Source organism: Chelonoidis abingdonii, chromosome 1, assembly GCF_003597395.2.
Source record: "Chelonoidis abingdonii isolate Lonesome George chromosome 1, CheloAbing_2.0, whole genome shotgun sequence".
NCBI lineage: Eukaryota > Metazoa > Chordata > Testudines > Testudinidae > Chelonoidis > Chelonoidis abingdonii.
In genome coordinates this window covers 90557386-90583371 of record NC_133769.1, presented here as the reverse complement: position 1 = coordinate 90583371, position 25986 = coordinate 90557386, and the positions used below count along the sequence as shown (strand labels likewise).

The following is a 25986-nucleotide window of genomic DNA, read 5'->3' as shown; positions in this document are numbered from 1 at the left end:
TGCTGCTAGGAGCAGCTAGTCCTGAAACCCACAAGAGAAGAGCAGAGAAGAGAATTCTTAATTTAGTCCTAAGTGGAGCACACCATGTGTTCTAAAAAAACATAGTAAAAGGGCCAAAAAAAATGCCACTATGGTTAAACAAAATAAAAGAAGCAGTTGGAGGCAAAAAGACATCCTTTAAACGTTGGAAGCTAAATTCTACTGAGAAAAATAGAATGGACCGTAAACTCTGTCATGGGATAAGTGGGAAGATCCGCTCATCAATCAATCACTGGTTAAAAGAGAGGAAACAAAAGGTAGGAATACATGGTCAGACTATGATAGAGGTCTATACACTCGTGACTGGTGTGGTGTGGATAAATATTTACTTCTTCACATCACATGAACCAGGGGTCTCCCAATGAACTTAATAGGCAGCAGGTTTAAAACAAACAAAAGGAAGAACTTATTCACATAACACACAGTCACGCTGTGGACCTTGTTGCCAAGGGATAATGGGTTTCAAAAGGAAATTAGGTAAGTTATTGGAGGATAGGACCAGCAATGGTTATTAGCGAAGATGGTCAGGGATGCAACCCCAGGCCCATGTGTCCCTAGGCCTGGAGTGCCAGAAGCTGGGGTTGGACGACCGAGGCTAGATCACTTCATGATTGCCTGTTCTGGTCATTCCCTCTGGGGCACCTGACACTGGCCAGTCAGAAGAGAGTTTACTGGGCTAGATTAACCATTGGTCTGATGCAGAATGGCTGCTCTTTTATGTTCTTAAGAGAATTGAACCTGAGGCTCCTACATCCCAGCTGAGTGTTCTAACCTCTGAGCTGAAAGACATAAAGTCACCCCTGCCTCCTGCAGCCATTTTGTCTGGAGAGCAGCAGGCACGTTTAAGTCCTTTTCAACTTAGGCCTCCACGTTACCTGTTTCCAAGAGAAGGGTTCCTGGCTACGAATAGCAAGCAGAGTGCGGTACCTCCCTACAGCTTGGACTAAGGTGCCTAACTCAGCAAAGGGAGGGAGTAAGGACACATCCCTCTCATTGGCTCTCAGGTGGTGAGCTGGCTACCATGCTGGCTTTTGTGGATTGCATTCTTCACCACCTCTCTCCTCTTGTTTTTTTTGTATAGGGAACCTCAGGACTCTGTCAGGCTTTCTGGATCCCATTGCTGTTCAATATTTTTTTTAAGCACCTGAAAGTTAGCCATTGCAATGCTGAGTGTTACAACCCTAAGTCAGGCTTTGTGGAGCCTGGCCTGGGGCTTTGGGACTAGGTCGCTGTCCTAGTCTAGGAGCCAGAAGAGCCATTGTTGCACAGAAGGTAGAGAGTGACCCAGTGTGTCTGCACACCCAACAACTAGGGGACACAGGCTGCAGCTCCTGCTGAGCCACAGTGTTACACAGCAACACCTCTGTACATTAGCTCCCACAGCTCAGCAGCAGTGGCCATGACCATCAGTCTGTGACTGTGGGGAAGGGAAGGTCATGCTGGATTTTTGTCATTATTTGCAGAAGGGAGCCAGAGCCTGGACAGAAAGTGGAAAGCAGAAGAGGGAGGCTTAAAGAGGTAAGTGAAGGTGAACCTGTGACAACAGGATGGGTCTGGGTCAAATTGTGAACTTCATTTTGTACTAGATGACACCTGTACAACACACCGGGCTTTAATTTGTAAGATATAAAAAAGCCAAAAAATGGCTGAGAATTTAAACATTGGATGGCAACAGATCACAAACTCCAGGGCTGATTCAGTCTGGTGGTATTCTAAACACAGGCACTCTCAACCATGGTTGTGGCTGTTTCTGTCACATCACATTGACTCATAGTAGGCTGCACAGTAACACTAATTATATAGCTTGTAACTTCCCTTTTGGATTATGTGCTGAACTCATGCACAGGTATCTGAGACCTTACACTGATGAGGCAATTTCACAGGTGTACCTGAGGGACTCTCTTTTTATGTACAATTAATACACTGTAGTCTTTAACACCACAGGCACATCTACTTGTAAAATATTATGGAGCCACCAGGGTAATTCTCCAGTATGGCTACTTTGCACTATCCCTGTTCAGCCAAATCTCGCCCTAAAAGTTAAGATCGACTGTTGATACATCATCACTTCAAATTATTAGAAATATTACACAGTAAGAGCCTCTTTGGGTTTCTTGTGCAGTGTTTGTTTATGTATTTTTGACATTTTTAATCTTTTAAAAAAAGACAAATTCCAAGACAAAAACTGTTAAGAATAGGGAAGGGGCACATTAGTAACTTAAAGTAAAATTCATTACAGAGATGTTATAATCATCCCCAAAACAAGCATTATAAACCCTGGAAGTTCAGAGTTAAGGTTAACATTCAAAGAAATCCAAAAATGCTAGGGTATAGAAATGCACAGTAAGGGTACTTAAACAACCTTAACTCTGTCCTGTAGTGACACCATGAGGAGAAGAAATTGATTAAACGGGTTTTTAAAAACAAGTTAAATTTTGGAAACTATGAACACTACAGTGCCTTATTCAATAACCACACTGTATTGCAGATTTAAGGTTGTTTGGGTGTCCTGTGTTTTACCGTACCTTAGCATATTTGAATCTATGTTCAAACTTAAACCTAGGTAATTCATGGCTATCAGACAACCTTGTAAGGTATTATTACCCCCAAATTACTGTTATGTACTCTTACCCTTGTTTCTATTTTAATGTCATTTTTATCTGGGAGTATTAATCTGGCTGTGGTTGGAGTTATGGTTTTGTGTTTGAGGGAGAGTCAGGAATCAGATGTGTGAATGGGTCTGTATCAGAACTGTAGAGTTTGTGTTGGAATGCTGGATTGTGTTTGGGTGTTATGGCCTCTGAGCAGAGATTGGTGTGAATGGCAATGCTGGTGTAACTGCTGATCTTCACCTCCCACCCATCCCCCAAGTGATTATACTGATAGGAAAAGCATTTGGGCAGCCTTAACTCAAAATTAAGAACAATTTTCTGTGGGAACGCAGAGGCTACTGTAACATCTGTCTTTGCTTAATGTGTTGATATTTTCCTGGTCCTTCTCTCCAGTGGCACTTGAATCTGATCACATTTGAATGACCTTTCATACCATGTGTTACCCCAGAGTGCCTCAGCTACTGAAATGCCATCCATGTGTGTGGGAGAGGGTGGGTGGAAACAGTTTCTTGTCTCTGTGTCATTTTTTTAGAGCTCTGAAGAGAGAACTTTCCCTCAATTTTTTCAGCCTTCTTTTTTCCAGGGGTCCGCAGACCACAGGTTGGAAACCACTGAGAGCACACAAGAATAAAAGCTTTGTTCTGACTGCAAAACAAGCAATGCTTTTGTTTTTACTGCTGCTGTCACTTACTGGAAATTCACCAATCTAGAGCACACCGCTGTCATGATTACAGGGCTAGCTTCACCTCTGTCCTCTTTGTCGTTTCTGACTGCGTCCTTACAATTCTCCCACTCCTACACTGGGCCATAGGCTACTGTAACTTGTGCATCAACCACCTTTACCCAGTAGGTCTGGCTGAATTCAGGCACCTGCTGTTCTTCCCTTCAGAAGCTATGGCCAGTGCCACACCCTGATCAGCTAGCCTTCTTAAAACAAAAGTAGTGTTTTTAGAACCCCTTTTCTCTAAATGCTTTGTTCCTACTGAGAAAAACAGTCTACATACATTTCTATTGCATCGAGTCTGAAGTGCAATAGCAACTCTGCAGTAGCATCTCCTCACAGCACTGATTCCTCCACCAGCATAGTGAAGTTACCCATGCTGAAATATGAACCACCCTTTGCAGGAATGTTGGGGCCAGTGGCAAAGGACTTAACAGGAGGCACATATGTGGCATAGGCAGCTTTGCCAAGTCTGTGGAACTCCACAGCTCCTAGGACATCTATGGGTTTAAAGAAGCAAAGCCCCTGTGCATGCCAGGGACACAAAGGAGGAAAATCTACCCTGACTGAAAGTTTGCAAGTTTTGTTCAAGAGGTATTGCTGTGGAAAGAGATATGATCATAAATTTGCAGATTTTTTACTTGTTACCATGTTATATTTAATACATTTCCAAAGCCAAATTAAAATTTCCTGGCCAGACTGTGTAATAAGTTAGCTAAAAGTTAAAGGCCCTGTTTAGTGGCCTCCATAAGCCAATCAGTTTGCATCTGTCTCCAGCAGCCATCCCCTGAGAGCATCTTTCTTTGGATACTGTGATAGTCAATGACATTAAAAACTCTAGCAGAGATTTCTATCTTGCCACCCACAACACATAACTTTGAAAGGAAGAACATTGTACCCTGAAGATTTGCCTCAATAAACTTATTGCTTCCAGTGACCAGCTATTGAGTCAGAGCAGCAGTTTTACAGCTGACCCCCTCCAAAACCAGCTAAATGAGTTTTATTCAGTCCCTCTTTTCACTAGTTTTAGAGCAGAAAAAAGAACAGTTTTTTTTGCTTCTGTTTGATAAATTAATATAGTGAAGCACCTACCAGGTATTTCAACATTTTAAAATAGTTTATGAAAATGTAGGTACCTCAAAGTAGCAAAGAAATTATATTGTGCCTATTTTTAAAAAACAGATTGAAGCTTTCCTAATATGTCAGCCAGAAGCTTACCTCACTTCTCTTAATCAGCATAAGTTCAGATCCTAATATGTATAGTATTTACACCACTCGTACTTCTAAACTGAAACTCTTGAGCAATTCACGTCGTACACTTGGAAGCAACTTCTAAAAGTAAGTGGTACAATAACTGTTGTTCACACATCTGGATCTATAAGCCTCAACTGCAGCCCTGTAGTGTCCTAAGTGGACTGCACAGAACATCCAATCGAGTCACATGAACACTCTAATGCTATTGCCTGTGCACTGACCAACAGAGAGATGTAACCTTCAGAGGCTTTAAAAACACACACACTCACACACACACACACGGTAATTGCTCTGTATTCTAGAGATACAGGCCTATGGAAAGTTTATCTGTACTAATTGATCATTCTTTCCACAAATGGTCTGTTAACAAAACACCACCACACTCTAGGCATTTTCTAATCCTATGTTAAAAACATGCCAGCTCCTCCAGGGATTGATTGTTAAACCAAAAGCAGATTTCCTCCTACTCCCCTAATCTTTCTTCTTACCCTTTGGAATGAGGTATGTGAACATGAGCAAACACTCACAGTAATTTTGAGTTTCACTCTTTTCTTCATAAACTGTTCTAACTCTGACATGCTGGGGAAAAGAAAATTACCTGTAATGGGCTCTTTCTGAAGGCAGTAGTTCCATACTCTTGGAGCCCTACTCCCGATGCATAACAATATTCAGAATGCTTCACACAGCTAAAGTCTGACCCAGTAAACCTCCCTAAACCAGCAGGTTTTCAAGCATACAAACATTTAATAAACTTTGAGTCTAATAGGGAAGAATATAGATCTGCTATAATTACTACCAATTATAAACACAACAAGAATTACTGGTAAGTAATCTCCATTTTTAAAAGTGTAGTATAATAAATCCACACTCTTGTCTATTAGAATGCTCCAGAAATACCTATACGAACAATTGTGTAAGATGGAAAAAAATTGCCTGTTCCCCTACAGATACATTATAGTGAAGTAGAATAGCTTTGTTAGTAGGAGTAAACTACTTCCAAACAGTATATAATATTTACATATGCAGGTGTGTATTATAAAATATTAGCTATACCACCTATATAGTATATACTCTGAAACAGCTGGGAATTATAAATTTGGTTTGCCTCATTTTGAACCAATTTAAACATCACGGGTTCAAAATTTCAATCTGAGCTCCTACACTACTATTGAGTTTATATTCATCTATGAAGAATCCGGAAAACTTTCAAGAGAAAAAAAACACACACACAGACATACTGTGGGGAAAAGAGCACAAAAGAGAAAAAAGATAGAATAAAAGCCTCAATATATAGTGTAGGGGTCGGCAACCTTTCAGAAGTGGTGTGCCGAGTCTTCATTATTCACTCTAATTTAAGGTTTCATGTGCCAGTAATACATTTTAACAAGGTCTCTTTCTATAAGTCTATAATATATAACTAAACTTATTGTTGTATGTAAAGTAAATAAGGTTTTTAAAGTGTTTAAGAAGCTTCATTTAAAATTAAATTGAAATGCAGAGCCCCCCAGATCGGTGTGAGTGCCACTGAAAATCAGCTCGCGTGCCATAGATCGCCTACCCCTGATATAATGTATACAAGGAATCCATTTGTAACAGCCTAGCTTGTGAGATGGAGCTCTCTCTAGTACAGAGCATAAGCTTTTCAGCTAGGAGAAAAAAAAAAAAAAGTCTTCAATTGCTCCTGGAGCAGGACCACATACACTGGGTTGAAGTTACAGGGAAACAAGATTAACAAGCTAAATAGTTTTGTAACCACCACCACGCCAAAAAATAGTTTGAAAGCATCACAAGACACTGAGATTCTCCCATCTGTTACACACATAAAGGTTTAAAAGAATACCAGGTTTTTTTAAAAAAACTCCAAACAACTCATTCAACAAGACACAACCCACTAATATAATATAGAAATCAGGAGCAGGTCAACCAGGAAATACATTTTATAACACCAATAGCCAAACTTTGGTTTATATACCAATGCAGAGTATATATATATATATATATAAATGCTTTATAAGTTTATGCAGAGAACACTATGTGCTGACTCTAAAAGACTCTTGGATGGATATGGAGCTGAGGTGCCTCTGATCACATGAGCCTTCAAGACTATTAGGAAAAAAACATGGAAGTATGTTACAGTCGCTATGAGTTAGCAGTTTAGACAGACAGTTGGAGAATTTTTTTCAAAGAATCTTATCTTTAGGTAAGTTTGCCCCTATATAACTGGGATTCAGGCAATAAGGGAAACTGTTTATTGCCTCATCTTGGGCTACATCTGGGAAGTCCAGTTATTCCCCTGCTAGGAGTGGGGCATTGAAACTGCACTGAGAGAGCGAGTTAACAGAGCCTCAAAAAGGGAAAGCTACACACTGAGCAACAGAAGCTGAAGTACTGTGTAGAAGCCCTGTATTGACAGAGCCATTAAGGAAACAAGCATCCAGGTAGGGAAATTCTGCAGTGAGAGTGTTATCAGACGCAACTCTGGATTGAGAAACTTGGAACTCTCAAAAGCAGATACGGGGCAAGACCCTCAACACTGCTCAGACCCCCTTCCAAAGCAAAAAAGGGCCAGACTGGTGGCACAGGGCTCTGAAAGCTCCATATCCTCCTCGGGGAGAATTCTCCACAATGCCTACCCTGGGATGACAGCCATTAGGGTGCTTCCCAAGGCCTCCTTTCCCCAAGCCCTAGTGTAGGGATGTGTAAGGGATCAGGGGCATGGCACGTGAAGGGAAGGAGCTGAAATGACCCCATCTGACACAGCCTGCATCTTGCTTCTGGCTTTCTTATCCTGGCTCACTCCCTAAAGCCTGCTGAGAACCAGCTGCTACAAATGCCTGAGAAGTGGAACTGAGGGAACAATCGCCCCAACAATCAAATGCAGATCTGTGACACGGCTGGGAATCAGACCAACACATTATTAAACTGAACCGTTAGTCTAATCATTTGAAATAAAATTTGGAATTTCCCCTCAGGAAAACTCTGTAGTGTGTGGGGGTGGGGTGGGGGGGAGGGTGTCTGCCTGAACCACCTACTTCTATGGAAGCAGCTAAAACTGGAGGGAAGTTCAGGAGGCAGGGCAGTCCTCTGCTATCTGTGACTGACAGGATTCATTGAGCCTCCACATTGCACACAGATTGAAGTTTTCAATAGATTTGGGGTCCTTAGCACAAAGAAGAAATTAGAAGCAGTAATCAGTTTTATTAAAATGAATGTGTGATATAGAACATCAGATTAGAAGGGACAAAACAATGAAATGAAATTAAGGTGATAGTGCAAGTTAAGGCAATGTAAGGTTTCTTGAAAACACTAGTATTAGTGGGTTTGTCTAGCCTTCCTCCTTAGTGGGGAAACTCAAGAAAGCAAAGATTTGTGAAACGTGTTAAAGGCAACATTTAAAGATAATGAAGTGACAGAAAACCTCTGCAGCAACTTAGATAAGGAAAATGGTTTCTGAAAAGAATAATTTAAAACATAGCATCATCCAGAGACTGAGGATGATGATGTTATTGATTTTAGCAGACGATAAGGAGACTAGATAACAAAACTGGAGATGGTCATTAATTGGTTTATTAGTTTTTGGAGGGATAAATGTTTCTATTTGATCTGACAGTACAAGAGATAATGGGAGTACTAATGCTGTCTAGATAAGTTGCTTCTGGCTAAATTTTGTTCCTTTTGTGTTAATTGTAGTATAGCTAAGCATCAAGGAAAACTACTGAATTTGCTGACCAAGCTGTATTCCCCCCCCCCCCCCCCCGCATATGTTGCTATAAAACTATGTCTTAACTGTATTATTGTTTTTCATTAAAAGAAATTGCTGGTATATTTGGCCCCTATTTCATTTTTTCTTTTTAGCAATATGATTTTAATGTGAAGCAGCATGTAGATGTGAGCTGTGAAAGGAGAATGAGAGAACATAACATCTTCTATTTGTCTCTTCTGTTCAGAAACTTGAGCAACGTTATTGACTCTTCTCTCATCAGCTATATTTGCAAGGCTACCGATCGCCAGCTATTGGAATTACTGTCAACAGAGGGTGCCACCATGACACAAATTCAACCATAAGTTCCTTTATTAAATCCAAAGGCCAAATGGCATTTACATAAATTGCTCTATGCCTAAAAGCCTAAATAATTACTACATCTAATCAGTAAAAGACACTCAGACATTTAATTAAGATACTCACAGGAGGACTAGACCTCAGGGGTACTCTCATCCATGTTGGCTGGCTCCAGCTTGGTTAGGGCAGGTACTATTAATAACCCCTTCAAGAGTTCACCATTTATACCTGTCAATGAACAGCAATGCCACTGCCAATTGCTGACTTCTGCAAAAACAACAGTTTTGGGCCATTTGGGAATGGACTCTCTCTTAGGCCAGGAACAGACAAAAATATGACTGGGCTTCTTACCTCAATATAGCATTGGTATGTTAGGGGTCAATAAAAGTTTAACACATCACAAAACCGTTGTCTGTTAGAACAGGTTTGGACAATTAGAGGCTTCTTTTATCAGTTACATTTTGAGCTCAGCGTATTTACAGCTTATCTTGCCAGTTAAAGAAAAAAATGGAAGGCCTTCTCACAACTGCTGTAGATCTTTAACTACAAAAGACATATTTCCCTTCATTCCTACACCAATGCCTTCTGTTTGCCCATATGAACTACTGCTTTGACTCCATCTTTACAGATAACCTCAATCATATCACCTTCTGTTCTTGCCTTACAACTTCCTACGCATACTTTTCCAAGACTTAGCTGTCCGGGTTGTAACATGTGCAGAATGCTACAGCCTTGCCTTCATGCACAAAACAGTGTATCCACATCATCTCCTCCCTCAAATGCCTACACTGGCTCCCTATTCATTTTAGGACCCATTTAAAATTAAAATCCTCCAGGGATTAACTCCCATCTCTCACAGACTTTGTATAGCTCTACTTTGTTCCTCGCTTCCTCCACTAATATAGCACCAAGCTTTTTCCTGTCCCCCTACCCCAGGATCTCACTGCTTTTAGTGTGAGTGCCTTTCTGTCGTAGCTCATGTGACACATCCTTCCTGTAGCTCATTACCTAATTGGCTGGCTGCTTTCAAATATACTTGAAATGCTGGCTGACTTTCTGTGCTATGCCTTTATGAGAAACAGCATGGAAGGAGAATTAAAGCCACCTTTGGGATTCTGGACTGCTAGTATGGTCCCAAGTGTAAATTAGAGCTGCAAAGGGCTGCTGTAATTTATAGCTGCTGTCTATGGGCTGCTCTGTAGCCTGGAGCAGCCACGAATCTCCTTTGCTGCTCAGTGCTCCAGCTTCCACTTGCTGTAGCATGGCTTGTGAGGGGCCAGAAAAGGGGCACAGTGGAATACAGGAGGTCAGAATCCCACCCCTTACCTTTTTATATTCCTTCAACCTTTGTTATATAATGCTGACTTGATTAAATAACTTGCAAATCATTATCATATGCAGTTTGAAATTTCATTATATTTTATGTATTTAGATTGGTAACACACGTGGAGAGATTATTTGTCTCTGCTTCTCTTTTGTGCATGCTGCTCGTGAAAAAGAAAAAATTTCAGCAAACTTTGCATTTTTTTCATCCTTGAACCCTCTGTCCCCATGAAGTATAAACTGAAGAGCTCCAAGATTTACTCACAAATTAGGCTGAAGCAGCCTGGGTTGTTTTTTAATGCTTTCCATATACATAATCAATATACAAAAAAACCACACACACTTCTCTTACATTTATTTTTAATTACATTTTTTTACGTCTGACTGTATAACTTCATTACATTACCCGTATTCAATATTGCTTTAATACAGTCTACTTGCAGAAGATTATAGGTGAAGAAATGAAAAGGTTTGGTTGTCATAGAAAAACACTGATATTTTAAAATTTATTCTGAAATACAAGATGAACAATTACTGAAATTGAGAATCGATAAAGACACTTTAAACATGTTAAACATCCAAATACTGACATTAAAAAAGTTTTTGCAATTAATTGCAAGATACGGAAATCACAGTTATTACTGCCTGAGCAAGTTAACTAACGAACAGTCAGAATCAACCTGCTAGAACAAGGCTTACTTTAAGTTTGATTAGAAATAGTTTGTTATTTAATTAGCCACAAAATCTAAGTTAAGAAAAAAGGCAGCTAGCGTAGAATATCTCAGACACAGTATACCTTTTACAGGATCAAAAAATATGTTAAAAAAATCACATACTTCGGGGGCAAAAAAGATTCCTCTTCAGAGGATCCCCTGTAAACAAAGCTGACCAGGATAGCACACATCATCATCTTCATGGCACAAACTGGAGTGAAAACTAAACTTAAACAAAAGGAAAAATTCTGTATTTTTAGTCACACCAGAGACACCAGTATTTCTGAACAAAAGTCTTTTGACCCAGTTCCATTCTCAGTGTAGCTGGCTATCATATCTTTCCTCCGACTAGAAAACGAGTACATAATCTCCACCAATGCAATTACAATGCCCTTTGAGTGTGTGCCTAAAGGGAGCTGCAGCAAATTATCTTCTCCCTATGTAAGCCAAACTCACTACCCTTCTATATAATGCACTTCATCTCCATAAGTCTGGAAAGCATGATGGTTCGATACAGTAGTACAAAGCAGTGCTGCTGTATCAGTGGGAGAGCTACTTGATTCTTCTCTAAAATATTTTTATATTCCTCAAATACCACCAAGTTTGTACTGAAAAATGAAATTCTAATGAAGTCATTAATTCTTTCCATATAGTATTCATTAAAACAATGTCACACATGCATAGTAAAAGATCCTAATTTTTGGTATTTTACAGTCACTTTCATGACCTGAAAACATTTGCCACCAGACTTCTACAAACTATGATTTCCATGTATTATACTCCTATTATGTGTTCTGCTAACAATTATCTCACCCTATCTGAATAAAACTTAATATAATTTTACCAACAGTGTAATAAGGTGCATACTTAGTATGCAAATCAAAATTTAAGGACAAATCATTAACAATAATAATGCTGATCAAAAACAAGATTAAATGCATGCTCATTTGCAAAAATTTACATAAATATTATACATACAAACATTTAATAAATGCAATACTGAAAAACACTTCACAGTTTAATGAATGTCAAATAGATGAGCAGAATTTTGTTTCCATCTCAAAACTCTGTGTATCAGTTGCATGAGTTTTACTATCCACCGTGCTCAATGGATTTATTCCAGCATCCGTAGCACATAAAGAATACCAAGATTATCAATGGTCACATATACTTTGAAACTAGGGGACACGTATATTGACTTGAGGTTTGTTCCATTTGTGTAGAATGTTTGTAAGGATTCACCAGTAGTTACATTCCACCACTACAAAAAGAGAAACATTTTAAATTAGTAGGAATAGAATTAGAATATAAGAAGTTATAAAAATAAAGTTTAGCATGGTAGGCCTAGTTGCCTGTCAAGTTTTCTTCCTTCATTCCGCATTTGAGGAAAGAGTCAACAATCTTAAATAAAACAAGGGGTTCAGAGAGGGACAAAAATTGTTAGAAGTCTGAAAAATGTTCAAATGAGAACATATTGAAGAGACTGGGGCTGTTTAATTTAGAGGAGACATGATAAAGACATATATAAAATAATAAATGGAAGAAAGAAGATTAAGTCAGATACCCCTGTTACCCCTCTCTTTGTACAGAAGCAAATGAAACTGAGAAATAACATTCAAAACTGAAGAGATATTTTTATATAACATAATTACTCTGAAAAGAGATCATTAAGACCACAAGTTTAGTTGGAGTCACAAAAGGATTAAACATTTAAAAGATAATGAGATTATCCATTACATTAGCAGAATAGAAAATTTGTTAAAAATATAAAAATTCAAGTTTTCCAGAGCATAAATTAACCACTGAATACTAGGAATCAAGAACTTTCCCATGGGAAGTTTACTCCATAATTATCCACAAACAAGTTTCTTGCATTAGCCAGTGTCAGAGACAGAATACTGGATTACATGGCTCAAGGGTCTGGTCCAACATGGCAATTCCTAAGGTGCAGTTCTATGTTTACTTTAATAATTTTTTTCCACTCCCTCCCCTGCCCTTGCCCTCCAACATCTGCTGCCAATCCTAATATGTAGCTGATTCTGGAATTCTTAGCAAAGAAAAAAGGCCCAATATAATTTTCATTAAATGACCTGGTTAATGGAGTAGGAGAGCATGCTTATAAAATGTGCAGATGATACCAAGTTGGGAGGGGTTGCAAGCACTTTGGAGGACAGGTTTAAAATTCAAAATGACCTTCACAAATTGGAGAATTGGCCTGAATTCAAGATGACAAAATTCAATAAAGACAAGTGCAAAGTAATGCACTTAGGAAGGAACAATCAAATGCACAACTACAAAATGGGGAATAACTGTTTAGGTGGTAGTACTGCAGAAAATTATCTGGGAGGTTATTGTGAACGACGAATTGAATCTGAGTCATCAATGATGCAACTGCAAAAAAAGGAAATATAATTCTGGGGTGTATTAACAGGAATGTTGTATGTAAGACACAGGAGGTAATTGTCCAGCTCTATTCGACACTCGTGAGGCCCCAGCTAGAGTACTGGATCCGATTCTGGGCACTACAATTTAGGAAAGATGTTCTCTTCTACGCTCTTTCCAATTTGTCCACAACAAAAATGATAAAAGGTCTAGAAAACCTGACCTATGAGGAAAGGTTAAAATAAACTGGGCATGTTTAATCTTGAGAAAAGAAGACTGATAAGAGTCTTCCAATATATTAAGGGCTGTTATAAAGAAGATGGTGATCAGCTGTTCTCCATGTCCACTGAAGGCAGGACACAGTAGTAATGGGCTTAATCTGTAGCAAAGTAGATTTTAGATTAGATATTAGGAAAAACTTTCTAACTATAAGGGTACTTAAGCTCTGGAGTAGGTTTCCAAGGGAGGTTGTGGAGTCCCCATCATTGGAAGCTTTTAAAAACAAGTTGGACAAAAGATCTGTCAGGAATAGTTTAGGTTCACTTGACCCTGCCACAGTGCAGGGGGCTGTACTTGACTTCTCAAGGTCCCTTCTAGGCTTACAGTTCTATGATATCCCATCATTTTCCACATATGAAACTCATACTAAAAAGTCTTTTATAGTTGTGTGTAAAAAACAGATAATAGGATACAGCTCAATGAATCTAACCACAATAGTTACTGTAAATCTCTAATGGGTTAAACAAACATAGCCACTAGAAGTTTCTCCACCAAAGATAAATTTCAATTTCCTGTTTTAACTTACATCCTTTCAGAGGATCTTTACAGTACTTTTTCCAAAGTACAGTGCCACATTATTATTATAGCCTGTAGGAGACCTAGTTAGAGACCAGGACCACATACCATCACCAACTCCTTTTAAACTCTTATGTATTTATGAAAAAAAGTGAACAACCGAGTATTCGATGTTCATATCTTACAAAGTAAGGGTCCACTCCTGCAAGGTTCACAGCACACAACTCTTTCTGAAGTTTACGTTTTGGAGGTACTGAACACCCAAAACTGAGGAGATCTGAGGGTATTCAGCAACCATCATGCCCTTAATATAAGAACATTTGTTAAGCAGGGGTATTTTGCTAACATCAGTTTCTGCTCTTAATCACAGTTCTGGTCACTGAAGATTTGTCTCTTCTTCTTGGGTTGTTTTTATTTTCTTCTTCTAAGTAAAAAGAAACTCTATGGATTAGCCTATTAAATAGTTCTGTTACCAAGACATTTGTTTTACCGTGCTAGATACAACATCGGAGAGATTTAGAAATGCTCATGAATCCACTGATCAGCATAACTGATTATTCAATTCCATTTTCTCTGGCCTTGCAAATACAGTGGTTTATAGATGATAACTGGTTCAACATTTAAGATTCAACATTTAAGGAAAGCTTGCCACCAATGCTATATTCAAATAACTCAGAAGACAATTGACTTTACTCAATTTTTTTTTAAACCTTTGGACAGAAACCAAGCATAAAAAAATGTCATCCCCAAAAGAAATTTGAGAAAGTTGTAAGCAATCAGAAATGGGGGCTGTGGGAGGGAAACAGTTTTTAAAACTAAAATACCAAATATGACCAGGACATCGAGGGTGCCACCTTCCAATCCTGTACTTTAAATTAAAACAGTATTTTGTGGGGCTTACCTTAAGATATCCTCCACATGACACAAGCATATTACTCTCAGGAGAAAAACAGAGGTCTGTTACCCAGCCACCATGTGTTGATTCTCCTTCATCTACAGTAATGGGGGAGCAGAGATGAAGTAATTCACCTCTTGAGACATCCCAAATCTAAGAGAGATATAATTAATTATACATCTATTAATGGCATTAAATAAAAAGGAGTATTGGCTGTAAGGATGACAGGATTTATTTTTTTCTCATTTTAGTACTAGAGAAATCCAACCTGTACTTCAAACATTATATTTGGTTGCAAAGTGAGAGGGCAAATCAGATAACTCTTAATCTTGTAACTTTATGGTATATGGAGGGTTTATTTCACAACTGACTCGTGGGAGACTAATTACTAAAGAATGCCAGCCATCTATAGAGCACCATAATCATCATCACTAGACCACCATAAAAAAATGACAAAGTCAACATGACAAATATATTTTCTGCTTCCAGGGAGTGAGGAATGGGCATAAAACCACCTTATATTTTCTACTTTTTTTGTGCAAAACAAACTTTAAACAAAATACTCACAAGGAACCCCTAAAAAGCGAATCCTTTCCTATCAATCTGTATGTATATTTGTAAACCATGAGTCCTCAAAATGGATGGTCAGAGTCCCACCACACAAGAAACATCAATAATAATAAAAAAAAAGGTGCAAAAACAGAGGTACACATGCACGTCTATTCTGAATGCTCTTTCTGGTATTTTTGTAGTCTTTACTCTCTATTCAGTCTAATCTTTTAGGTATTTTTCTAAAGCAATTTAATAGCCTATAGTATCTAGATGACTTTCAGCTTAGTTGTGCCCCAACTACAAAAAAAATGCTACCCCCTTGAGGGCAAAGGAGTCACTATTTATTCCTGACAGGCAACATTCCCTAAATGGCATAGGGAAATTAGATAGGCAGAATATAATTACCCAAATAATATCTGGCAAGTACACTGGGCTAAGCATCGCTAGAGCAGTTTTGACTCAATGTATTATTACTAAAATGTCTCCAAATGTACCCTTATTTCTCCATTGTCATCTCCAGTGGCCAAGAATTTGTTATCAAAGGAGAAAGTGCAGCACCGCACACAGCCTTTGTGACCATGAAGCTCATGAAGAACAGATGAACTTTCAAAGCTCCATATCTAAAAATGAAATGTTTAAGAAAAAATTAAAGGTAAATCATACTTCATGGAAAATGTATGCAATTTTATCTGTCCACTCCAACCAGAAACACGTGTTAACATATGGATCAAAAATATTCAAAGTACATAAATCCCAGATTAATTAAATCTGAGAGGCACATATTTGTTAGGTATTATTTGAAAAATTGTGCACAGTTTTTTTTTTAATTAGTATTACACATTTTAAGCTCCTGACCTGTTAGACAGAAAGTTTATGAAGTTATTAAGGAAAAGGAACTTCATGAATCAATACAAAGATATTTTATAAGATCAAAAAATACACTGAAACACACACTGTAGTGTAATACAATAGAACATGCACTAAGCAGCCCACTCACAGGGCTGACAAGAAGAAATCTCAAAGGAGGCGGTCTTTTTAATAAAGATGTCTACACATTTTCTTAGAAACTTGAAGGGAACATTAAATGATCTAGTTATTTGTAAAATAATACTTAAAAATAAGTTCCAGTTCTCAAAATCTTTAGAAATTTTGAAATGTGGCTTTCTTCTGAACAGGAATAAAACTGGAAAATTTTTACATTCTCTGGAAGGAAAATTCTGAAAAGTAATCATTTTGAATCATTAAGAACATTTAGTTTAGACAATATAATATAAAAATATACACAACTTTTAAAAATTCTAAAAAAAGTCATTTTAAAATGAAAAATCAAAACATTTTGACATGTTAGAACTTGTTTTTTGGGTTTTCTTCCATAACAAAACTGGAGCAAAATAGACTTGATTTCACAAAGTGTTTTGATTTTGAAGGAACTGTATAGTCTAATGTAATTCAAATATTTTTTTAAAAATTGTATTTCGAATGCTGCACAAAGTAATTTTAATGTCTAAAATCAAACTTGCAGACAATTAGGATCTGATTGCTAGTTAACATTTGGACATACAAGGGGCAAAATACAAAGTAGGCCAATAATTTTCAAAAACAGAAGCCTAAACCGAGATTCACATCAGGAACATACCAGATTTGATGTCAATGAGGGTTGCTGGGTGCTCAGTACTTTTGAAAAATGTGAGATACACCTGAATATTTAGTTATTTTTTAAAAAAATCTTGTCTTGTAAATTGTTTGTAGTTAGCTGCTTAATGCTTTAGTTAAAAAAAGAAAACCCTAAAGCAATACACTTAGCTATGCAAAATACTGGGCATGGACTGTGTACCTTTTGAGAACTAAAGTCAACAGTTCTCCTTAAGAGTGTGTGTGTAGTCCATAAGAATGATCATACTGGGTCAGACCAATGGTCTATCTAGCTCAATATTCTGTCTCTGACAGAGGTCAGTGCCCAGTGCTGCGGGGCGATTTCAAGTGATTCATCTCATCATCTACTCCCAGCTGCTGACAATCAGAAGTTTAGGGGGACACAGAGCATAGGGCTGCATCCCTGAGCATCTTGGCTAATTGCCATTGATGAACCTAGCCTCCATGAACTTATCTAATTCTTTTTTTAACCCCGTTATACTTTTGGTCTTCACAACATACCATGGCAACAAGTTTCACAGGTTGACTGTATGTTATGTTAAGTAGAAGTTCCTTCTGCTTGTTTTAAAGCCGCTTCCTGTTAATTTCATCAGATGACCCCATTTCTTGCGTTAAGTGAAGGGGTAAATGACACTTTCCTATTCACTCTCTCTTACCATTCATGTTTTTTTTATAGACTTCTATCATAATTTCCCATTAGTTGTCTCTTTTGATGAACAGTCCCAGTTTATTTAATCTCTCCTCAGACTTGAAGCTGTTCCATACCTCTAATCATTTTTGTTGCCCTTCTCAGCACCTTTTCCAATTCAAAGATGAAGTGACTTGAATTGCACGCAGTATTCAAAGTGTGGACATACTCAGATTTATATAGTGGCATTATGATATTTTCTTTTTTCAGCTATCCCTTTCCTAATTGTTCTGTTAGCTTCCTACCTGTCACTGCATATTGAACAGATGTTTTCAGAGAACTATCCACAATGACTCCAAGATCTCTTTCTTGAGCTAATTAAGACCCCATCATTTTATACATAAAAAAGTTGGGATAAAGAAGTTACATACCTTTTGTAACTGTTCTTCGAGATGTGTTACTCATGTCCATTCCATTCTAGGTGTGCGCCGCACCCATTTATACAGCTGTCGGAGACTTCTGCCTTAGTAGTATCCGTAGGGCTGGCTGTGGTGCCACCTTGAGTGCTGCGCTTATGCATCAGTATATCAGGTGCTGACGGACCTACGCCCCCTCAGTTCCTTCTTGCTGGCAACTGTTACAGAGGGGTTGGAGGGTGGGTAATGTAATGGACATGAGCAACACATCTCTAAGAACAATAGTTACAAAAGGTAGGTAATCATTTTTTCTTCTTCGAGTTCTTGCTCATGTTCATTCCATTCTAGGTGACTCACAAGCAGTATCCCTGGAGGTGGGCTCAGAGTTCACAGACGTGCGGCTTGTAACACCAATCTATCAAAGACAGCATCATCTTGGGCTTGCTGGGTAAGTGCATAGTGAGATGTGAACATATGTACAGACTACCAGGTGGCGGCCCTGCAGATATCAGAGATTGGCATAGGGGCCAGGAAGGCTGCCAACCAGGCTTGTACTCTGGTTGACTGGGCGGATACAATCGCTAGTGGAAGCACGTTTGTCTGATCATAGCAGAATCGGATAAAAGCTGTGATCCAAGAAGAAATTCTCTGGGTGGACACTGGACGACCTTTCATACTACCTGTCACCGTGATGAACAATTGCATTGACTTGTGTAATGGCTTGATCCTCTTGATGTAGAACGTTAGCACTCTCCTGACATCCAGGGAGGACAACTTATGTTCCTCCTCAGACTTGAGACTTTGGGCAGAAGACAGGCAAGAATATGTCCTGGCTTGTGTGAAATTGTGATACCACCTTGGACAGAAAAGCTGGATGTAGCTGCAACTGGACTCTGTCCTTGAAGAACACTGTATAGGGCAGCCTCGATGTAAGTGCCCTAATCTTGGAGGCCCTACAGGCAGAAGAAGGGAACAGGATGCCAAGGACTCGAAGGGAGCTTTCACGAGCTGTGTGAGCATCAGATTCAGATCCCACAGAGGGACTGGGTCCCGGACTCGAGGGTAGAGATGATCCAGACCTTTTAAGAACCGGACCATCATGCTATGAGCCAAGACTGATCTGCCCTAGAACAGAAGGTGAAAGACTGATGTAGCAGGCAAGTTGACCTTAACTGATAAAAAGGACAAAACTTGGAGCCTGAGATGCATAAGGTAGTCCAGCATCAGCTGCAGCGAGGCCTGCTTAGGCCTAACAACTTGGGCCCAGGTCCAGCATGTGAATTGTTTCCAGGTGGCCAGGTATGTAGGTCTAGTTAAGGACTTTCTACTCCCTAGTATTGGACTCAGGCCAAACATTTCCAATCCTCAGTAGTTGAGCATAGGGATGGAGATGGTTGAGGAAAAGATGGGGCAGATCCAGGGAAGGTGACTGGGGCGTCACTCTCGAGCACACCCTCAAAACGCCTCCTTCTGGCTCCATCGTGTTTCACCTGGCTAGGTTGTGCAGGTGAGCGGGAGGAGGAAGGGCAGCGGCGACTGAACCCATTGTCTCTTCTCCTTGTAGACCCCTGCCAAGGCTCGTGTCCGTCTGATTGGAGAACAGCTTGACTCCATCAAACGGAAGCTCTTGTATGGAGGACTGCATCCCCGGGGCCGGCCAGAGGTCTGAAGCCATGAGCTGTGCCACATGACCACTACCAAGGTGACCACCCTGGCCACTAAATCGAACTCATCCTAGGCCATCTGGCTGAGGCACCGAGCTGCTGTGGTACCCTCCTCCACAAGAGCCCCGAACACATGGGCCATCAACTTAAGCATGGAGTCCTTAAACTTGTGGAGCGAGTCCCACTGGTTAAAATTATAATGCCCTAAAAAAGCCTGGTGGTTCACTACCTGGAACTGAAGACTGGCCACAAAATAAATTTTTCTTTCAGAAAGGTCCAGTCTCTCCTTCTTATTCTTGGGGGTGGAACTGGCAGGCTCCTGCTTGTCCTTTTTGTTGGCCACCAACACAAACAACGACCCTGGGGGTGGGTGGGTATATAGGTATTCAAACCCCTTAGTGGGGACAAAATACTTTTTCCTCGGCCCTCTTGAAAATGGGCAGGATGGAGGACTGGGTTTGCCAGAGGGCTTTGACAACGTTCAGGACCCCTTTGCGCACTGAGAGTGGAACACGTGTAGAGGTGGATGCAGAGAGCACACTGTCTGATTGCTCCACCATATCTTCCGTCTTGAGGTCTAAGTTGGTGGCCACCCATGGGAGCAGGGCTTGGTGGTTCCTAAAGCTATCTGGTTTTGGAGAGGACACCGCCAACTGAACCACCGGGTGAGGGCCCAGGGTATCATCCCCCACAGGGACAGGGGGTCTCAGGGTGGACACCTGTTCCTCCATCACAGTGCATGCTAGTGCTTCCTGCACCAAGCCTAGCGCCGCTAGTGCTGATTGGAGTTTATCCGAAGCGGCAACCGAGGACTGGTGAGATGGGGGAATTGGCATAACCAGCATGCCCCAGGTATTCCAGTAAGGCCATTGCACTGGCCACTGGCCCTGCTGCCAGGTCGGCACTGCTGTGGTGGATGCACCCTTCAGAGCCTAGTCGCGATGGTGCTGTCTCAGCAAGGGGCTGAATTCCTTGCCTGTGCTAGAGAAATCCTCCTTCGGTGACCAGGGTGGGGCCATCAACATCTGGGTCTGTCGGCTAACCGTCACCATGGGTGACCAGTGCCTCGAATGGTCAGACTGGTGCTGGAAGTAGGGGGAGCTTCCCCAAGGTGCCAGGGAGGGTGATGGTCAGCACAAAAATAAAATCAGTGCCAAAAGCGTGGTGTCGGGGACCAGTAGCAACGAAACAGTGACCTGGGCTGACATTGACATCAAGGATGTGGCGACAAAGGGCTCTGCCTCGGCTCCAGAGATCGATGGCACTCACTTGCTTTCTGGGAGGCCTTTCTGGCTGGCTTACCCTTTATAGGGAGTCTCACTGGGTCCATCCCTGCACACAGTGCTGGCTGCTGCAGGATAGTCTGTTACTTTCTGGGCGCTGGGAGCTGAGAGAGCACTGACTGCGCTATCAGCCTGGATCCTCTACCACTCCCCGGAGTCAGTGGCGGATCCCTTAGGGGAGTAGTAGGTCCCCTTGGGCATGTGCCCTCTTGCAGTTTCAGTGTGGGCAGGCAACCCAAGCAGGTCCTTTGCCCAATGCCCCAACTTGCTCGGTCCCTCTTCTTAGTCTCCTTCTTGGGCACCGATGAAGGGGATCCATACCAGGAAGAGCTGGGAGTTGTGTTCGGCCAGGCGTGCTCTGAGGCTGGGCAAAGAGCTGCCGCCACGAGGAGGGCCCTCAAGCAAATGTTGCATTCTTTCTGTGTCCTGGGATGAAAGTTCTTAAAGATGCGACACTTCTCTTTAATGTGGGATTCCCCCAAGTACTTCAGACAGCTACCATGCAGGTCACTAACCGAAACAGGTCTGGAACAGGAGTAATTGTGGCATCTTAGAGACAAACAAATTTATTTGAGCATAAGCTTTTGTGGGCTGCAGCCCACTTCATCGGATGCATGCAGTGGAAAATACAGTAGGAAGATAGATATATACACAAAGAACATGAAACAATGGGTGTTATCATACACACTCTAACGAGAGTGATCACTTAAGGTGAGCTACTACCACGAGAGAAAAAAACTTTTTGTAGTGGTAATCAAAATGGTCCATTTGCAGCAGTTGACAAGAAGTTGTGAGGAACAGTAGTGGGGGGGAGGGGCAAATAAACATGGGGAAATAGTTTTACTTTCATCTGTAGTACTCAGAGCAGGGGTTAAAACTCGGAGACTGGGGCATGGCCCGCTGGGACTCTAATTGACTAACTATAGTACTTAACAGCTATTCACTAACTAACTAAAGTAATTAAACAAACTATTTACAGCTGGAACACAAGGTTCAAGGAGTAGGGGGGGTGGGGAGGGAAAACTTTGACCACTTGCAAAGCAAGGGAAAGAGATGCGACAACCAACCAGCATGGAAGGTAAGAAGGAACCGAGAGGGCATACGACGGGCAGCGCCCGACATACTGACACATGAGCGTGGCACTCAAGGAGGTGCCACTGCTGGCCCTACAGATACCACTAAGGCAAAAGTATCTGACAGCTATACACACCTAGAATGGAACTGACGTGAGCAAGCACTTAAAGAATATATTTTCCATGAGTTAGCTCTGCCCCCTTGTCAAGGCACTTTACGGGGTTGGGGAAATCAAAGGACAGCAGGCTCATTAGTAAACTCTCAGCCTAGCCTAGCCAGACACTTGGCTCAGAACACAGACCCTCAAAACAGACCACACTATAACCTCACAAGCAAGCACACAGCAAGAAAGAAAGCATACAGACAAACTAATAGATAGTCACCTGATACATACATACATACACACACACACACACACACACACAAAATAAATAAAATGATATTTTGAAATACTTAGAGGTATTTGGAGTGGTTGTTGGCTACCTAATGAAGTTGGTCTTTAGCACAAATTCCACGATATACTTACCTCATTGTGCAGATTTTGTCAATATTATGTTTACTAACCTTGGCAGTTTTGTCAGCAGAGGTAGATGAAAACTTGGTGGCATCAGGTGAAACAGCACAAGAAAGAACAGCATCTTCATGGCAAACAAAATCTTCTTCTATAATTCCAGTACAAATATTCCACACCTATAAAATATTATTAAAATTTAAAATGTACAGACTACTTTGCAGTTTTTGATCAACTGGTGCGTGCAGCTATATCACGTAGTTTCCACCTCTAGGTAAAAACCTCAGCATAGACCAGGCATAAGTTTCATTCTTTGAAAATTAAATAGACAGTTTTATGGGTTTTTTGCTACCAATTAAAGACACAATGCACCTTCTGTAATTTGTCAATACAAAGATATTTTGTGTTTACCTTAACTGTTCCATCAAATGACCAGGAAAGAAGTCTTGAATTTTCCAAAAGCCTAAAATTCTTCACTGCTTCCTTGTGACCTTTTAAAAATATATATTCTTCTGATTGCCAATTCCACACCTGCTTATAAACATAGAATTTGTAAGCTTTTAAAACAAACAATGAGTTCTTCCTCCACATTGCAAATATAATTTAACAATGATTAACTTGTTTTTTTCAGCAGAAAATATCCATTGTCTTCCAGTCCATGTAAACTATTGAAGGTATCTAGCTTTGTTGCAACACACCTTGGATAACCACTAATGTGAGCCAGTCACAAAAGTGTATTATAATGGGCAGCTGACAGAAAGTTCATGTGAGTGAAGTAACTCTTGAGAAAAGTCTGAAAAGGGAAAAAACCTCCCCAATAAAATTTGTATAATGTGACTTTCAATAACTAGCTACCGTTATTAGTGAGTTTGAAAACTTCCCGGCAAACTCAAATGCAGGGCCTAAAAACCTTGATTATTTCAACCAATAACTTTTCACACTTTAATTCATTTATTTTAGAGTAAAGCAATTTTACTCATTTATTATACAGTTAAAATACATTTTTGATCAAATGTCATTTTGTTTTAAAAGTTTGTATTGTTTTTTTCTTTTTAATTTCAGCAAGGGTGCATTAAACATTCGAAGGATGTTACTTTATTTACAGAAATTATTAAACAGCTCAAGATTTTTTTTAAACCTATAGATTTCTGCACCAAAGAAAAAAAGGTTAGTCAATAGCCATGAAAAGTATGTGGTTGAAAGCCCAGAAAATTTAAGTGCTAAATTAGCCACTAGAGGGAATCCTAGAACAAAAAACAACTCGTCAAGACAAGTTAAATAAAGGAATTAATAAATTTTCCTTTACTCAGTAATTCTTATATGGGTGCAAAAAAGAAAAACACAAAAAAAAGAAAAGAAAAAGAATCCGACTTCAAGCTCAAGCCTAGCCTTCCATGTGCAAATATGCATCTCTGCATATTTAAATTAGCTACCATAAAGGTACAATCAAGGGCCTGATCCAAAGTACACTGAAGTCAGTGAGTCTTTTAATTGACTTCAGTATACTTTGGATCAGGTCCCAAAATTCTTAAATTACTAAATGGTTGAACTGAATTTTGAAAATCAACAGTTCTTTGCAACTATGACACTTATTTCAGCTAAATTTTACCAAAACAGTGTAATTCATCATTATGTGAACACAAAATAGAAAAGTTCTAAAACATATAAAGGTCACCAAGCTACTTTAGATTTTACTAAACATTTTGGTCCTTTTTAGGCTATCAATGAAGTGCTTCTTTTTCTGACTTGGTTCATTTTGTTTCTGTCCAACAAGATAAGCATGCACAATTAATTATTTAAAAGCAGCAATTTGCTGCCCCATTCTCTACATTTTTTAAAAAATGAAACACCTACCAGTCCTGAACTAAGCAAAGTCTGAAAATTCTTTACTCTCTACATATCCATTGATATCAAAGACCCAAATCTGAATGTCAGTGGAGATTTATTTGTAACAAAATAAGTACTTCGGATTTTATAACTTCAAATTATAAACCATCAGAGTTATTGAACTCGGTTAGTTCCTAACCCACAAATCAGACAAATGATACTGTATCTGTGATTCTATGAACACAAGTGTAGAGAAGTTGTGAATGATGCCATTAGCAAGACACCCAGCAAGTTTCAATGGTGGGGTTAGGAGAGGTAAACGAGAAGACTGACCTTGCTAACAGACATCTCCTTGCCAGTCCACATTGCTCAACTGTGATGGTCCTCCATCCAAATGGACCATGAGGCTAACAATGGTCAGTATGGAAAATGCATGGAGTTTATTGAGTCTGCACTATCTGTAGTGTAAACCTACTTTTTCTTTAGTAGCTTTGAATGCTCCAATGTAAGTTTAAAAACATTTTCCACACCTGTATAGTTGAATCATCAGAGCTTGAAATAAGGGTTCGTCCATCAGATGTAAACTGGCAATGTTGTACAGATTTCTCATGTCCAGTCCTAGATTTGAAAACTCTATTTGACAATTTCAAAACCTTTATAATGAAAATCAGAGAAATCATTTATAAAGAATTAAAATACATCCATACATATAATAAACAGAAAAAGACATGTAAGCGAAACATATGAAATAAAAGTAATGGAATACTATACAGTACTACACAAAAGTGAGGTCTCAAATCTAAACCAGTGGGTAAGAAAAAAAAATCCATATGTTTGCCTGACCCTTGGAAAAAGCGAGCAGATAATCTACGTTGTTAAAAATTGGCTGTAAGTCATTCAATTTCCTTTGGGTATCAGACATGTATGTACCAACTTATGCGTGAAGTTTTATATGTGCTTGTGTTTGCTGACTAATATAGTCTGCGATAGCATATGTGAATCACATTACCAATATGTATTATTCGCATCATATAAATATCAGTACGTATTAAGCACATATAAAAGTAATATCATAGCAGTTATAGAGCCTTAACCTGTTCACTTATGTTAAGTATTCCATACCCCCTACTCTAAGCAGACAGGGAAGCTGTCAAGACCAGAACAAATGAGTGCTTTACCAGAGTGTAAAGGCGCCGGACTCACCTCTGTGATGCCTCCTGCTGGTCTCTCAGGGAATAAGTTCGATTTCCAGCCCAGAGTGCCCTCTGCAGGCCGGTGATCTGCCACAGCTTGGCCCCCGTGTCCCTCCAACTGGGTGCTGCCCCCCTGGCAGTATCCCCACAGTTCTGGGTCTCCCCCTCTGAGGGGAACTCCCACCCACTATCCCCACTCACCTTAGTCTTGGTTACTGCCCAGTCTCTATCTAGCTCCCGTTCACTGGGGCAGACTGCAGTATAAGCCACTCATCACAGGCAAAGGGGTTTGGACCTGCTGCCTCTGGCTACCCATAGGCTGCTCCCTGCAACCCAGTACCTAATAGGCCTTACCAGGACTGCAGCCTAGGGCTTTCCTAGGCCAGAGCTC

The 25986-nt window shown here is 40.0% G+C and overlaps 1 protein-coding gene across 1 annotated transcript in view; it reads right to left on the bottom strand.

Moving 5' to 3' along the window:
• Nucleotides 1–10362: 10362 nt before the first annotated feature.
• APAF1 (apoptotic peptidase activating factor 1) overlaps nt 10363–25986 on the bottom strand; it is a 78101-nt gene continuing 62477 nt past the window's right edge. Inside the window, 6 exon segments of the mRNA XM_032788561.2 lie at nt 10363–11983; nt 14801–14947; nt 15841–15966; nt 22629–22754; nt 22987–23106; nt 24933–25055. Coding sequence (XP_032644452.1) covers nt 11837–11983; nt 14801–14947; nt 15841–15966; nt 22629–22754; nt 22987–23106; nt 24933–25055 — 789 coding nt within the window. The 3' untranslated portion in view covers nt 10363–11836.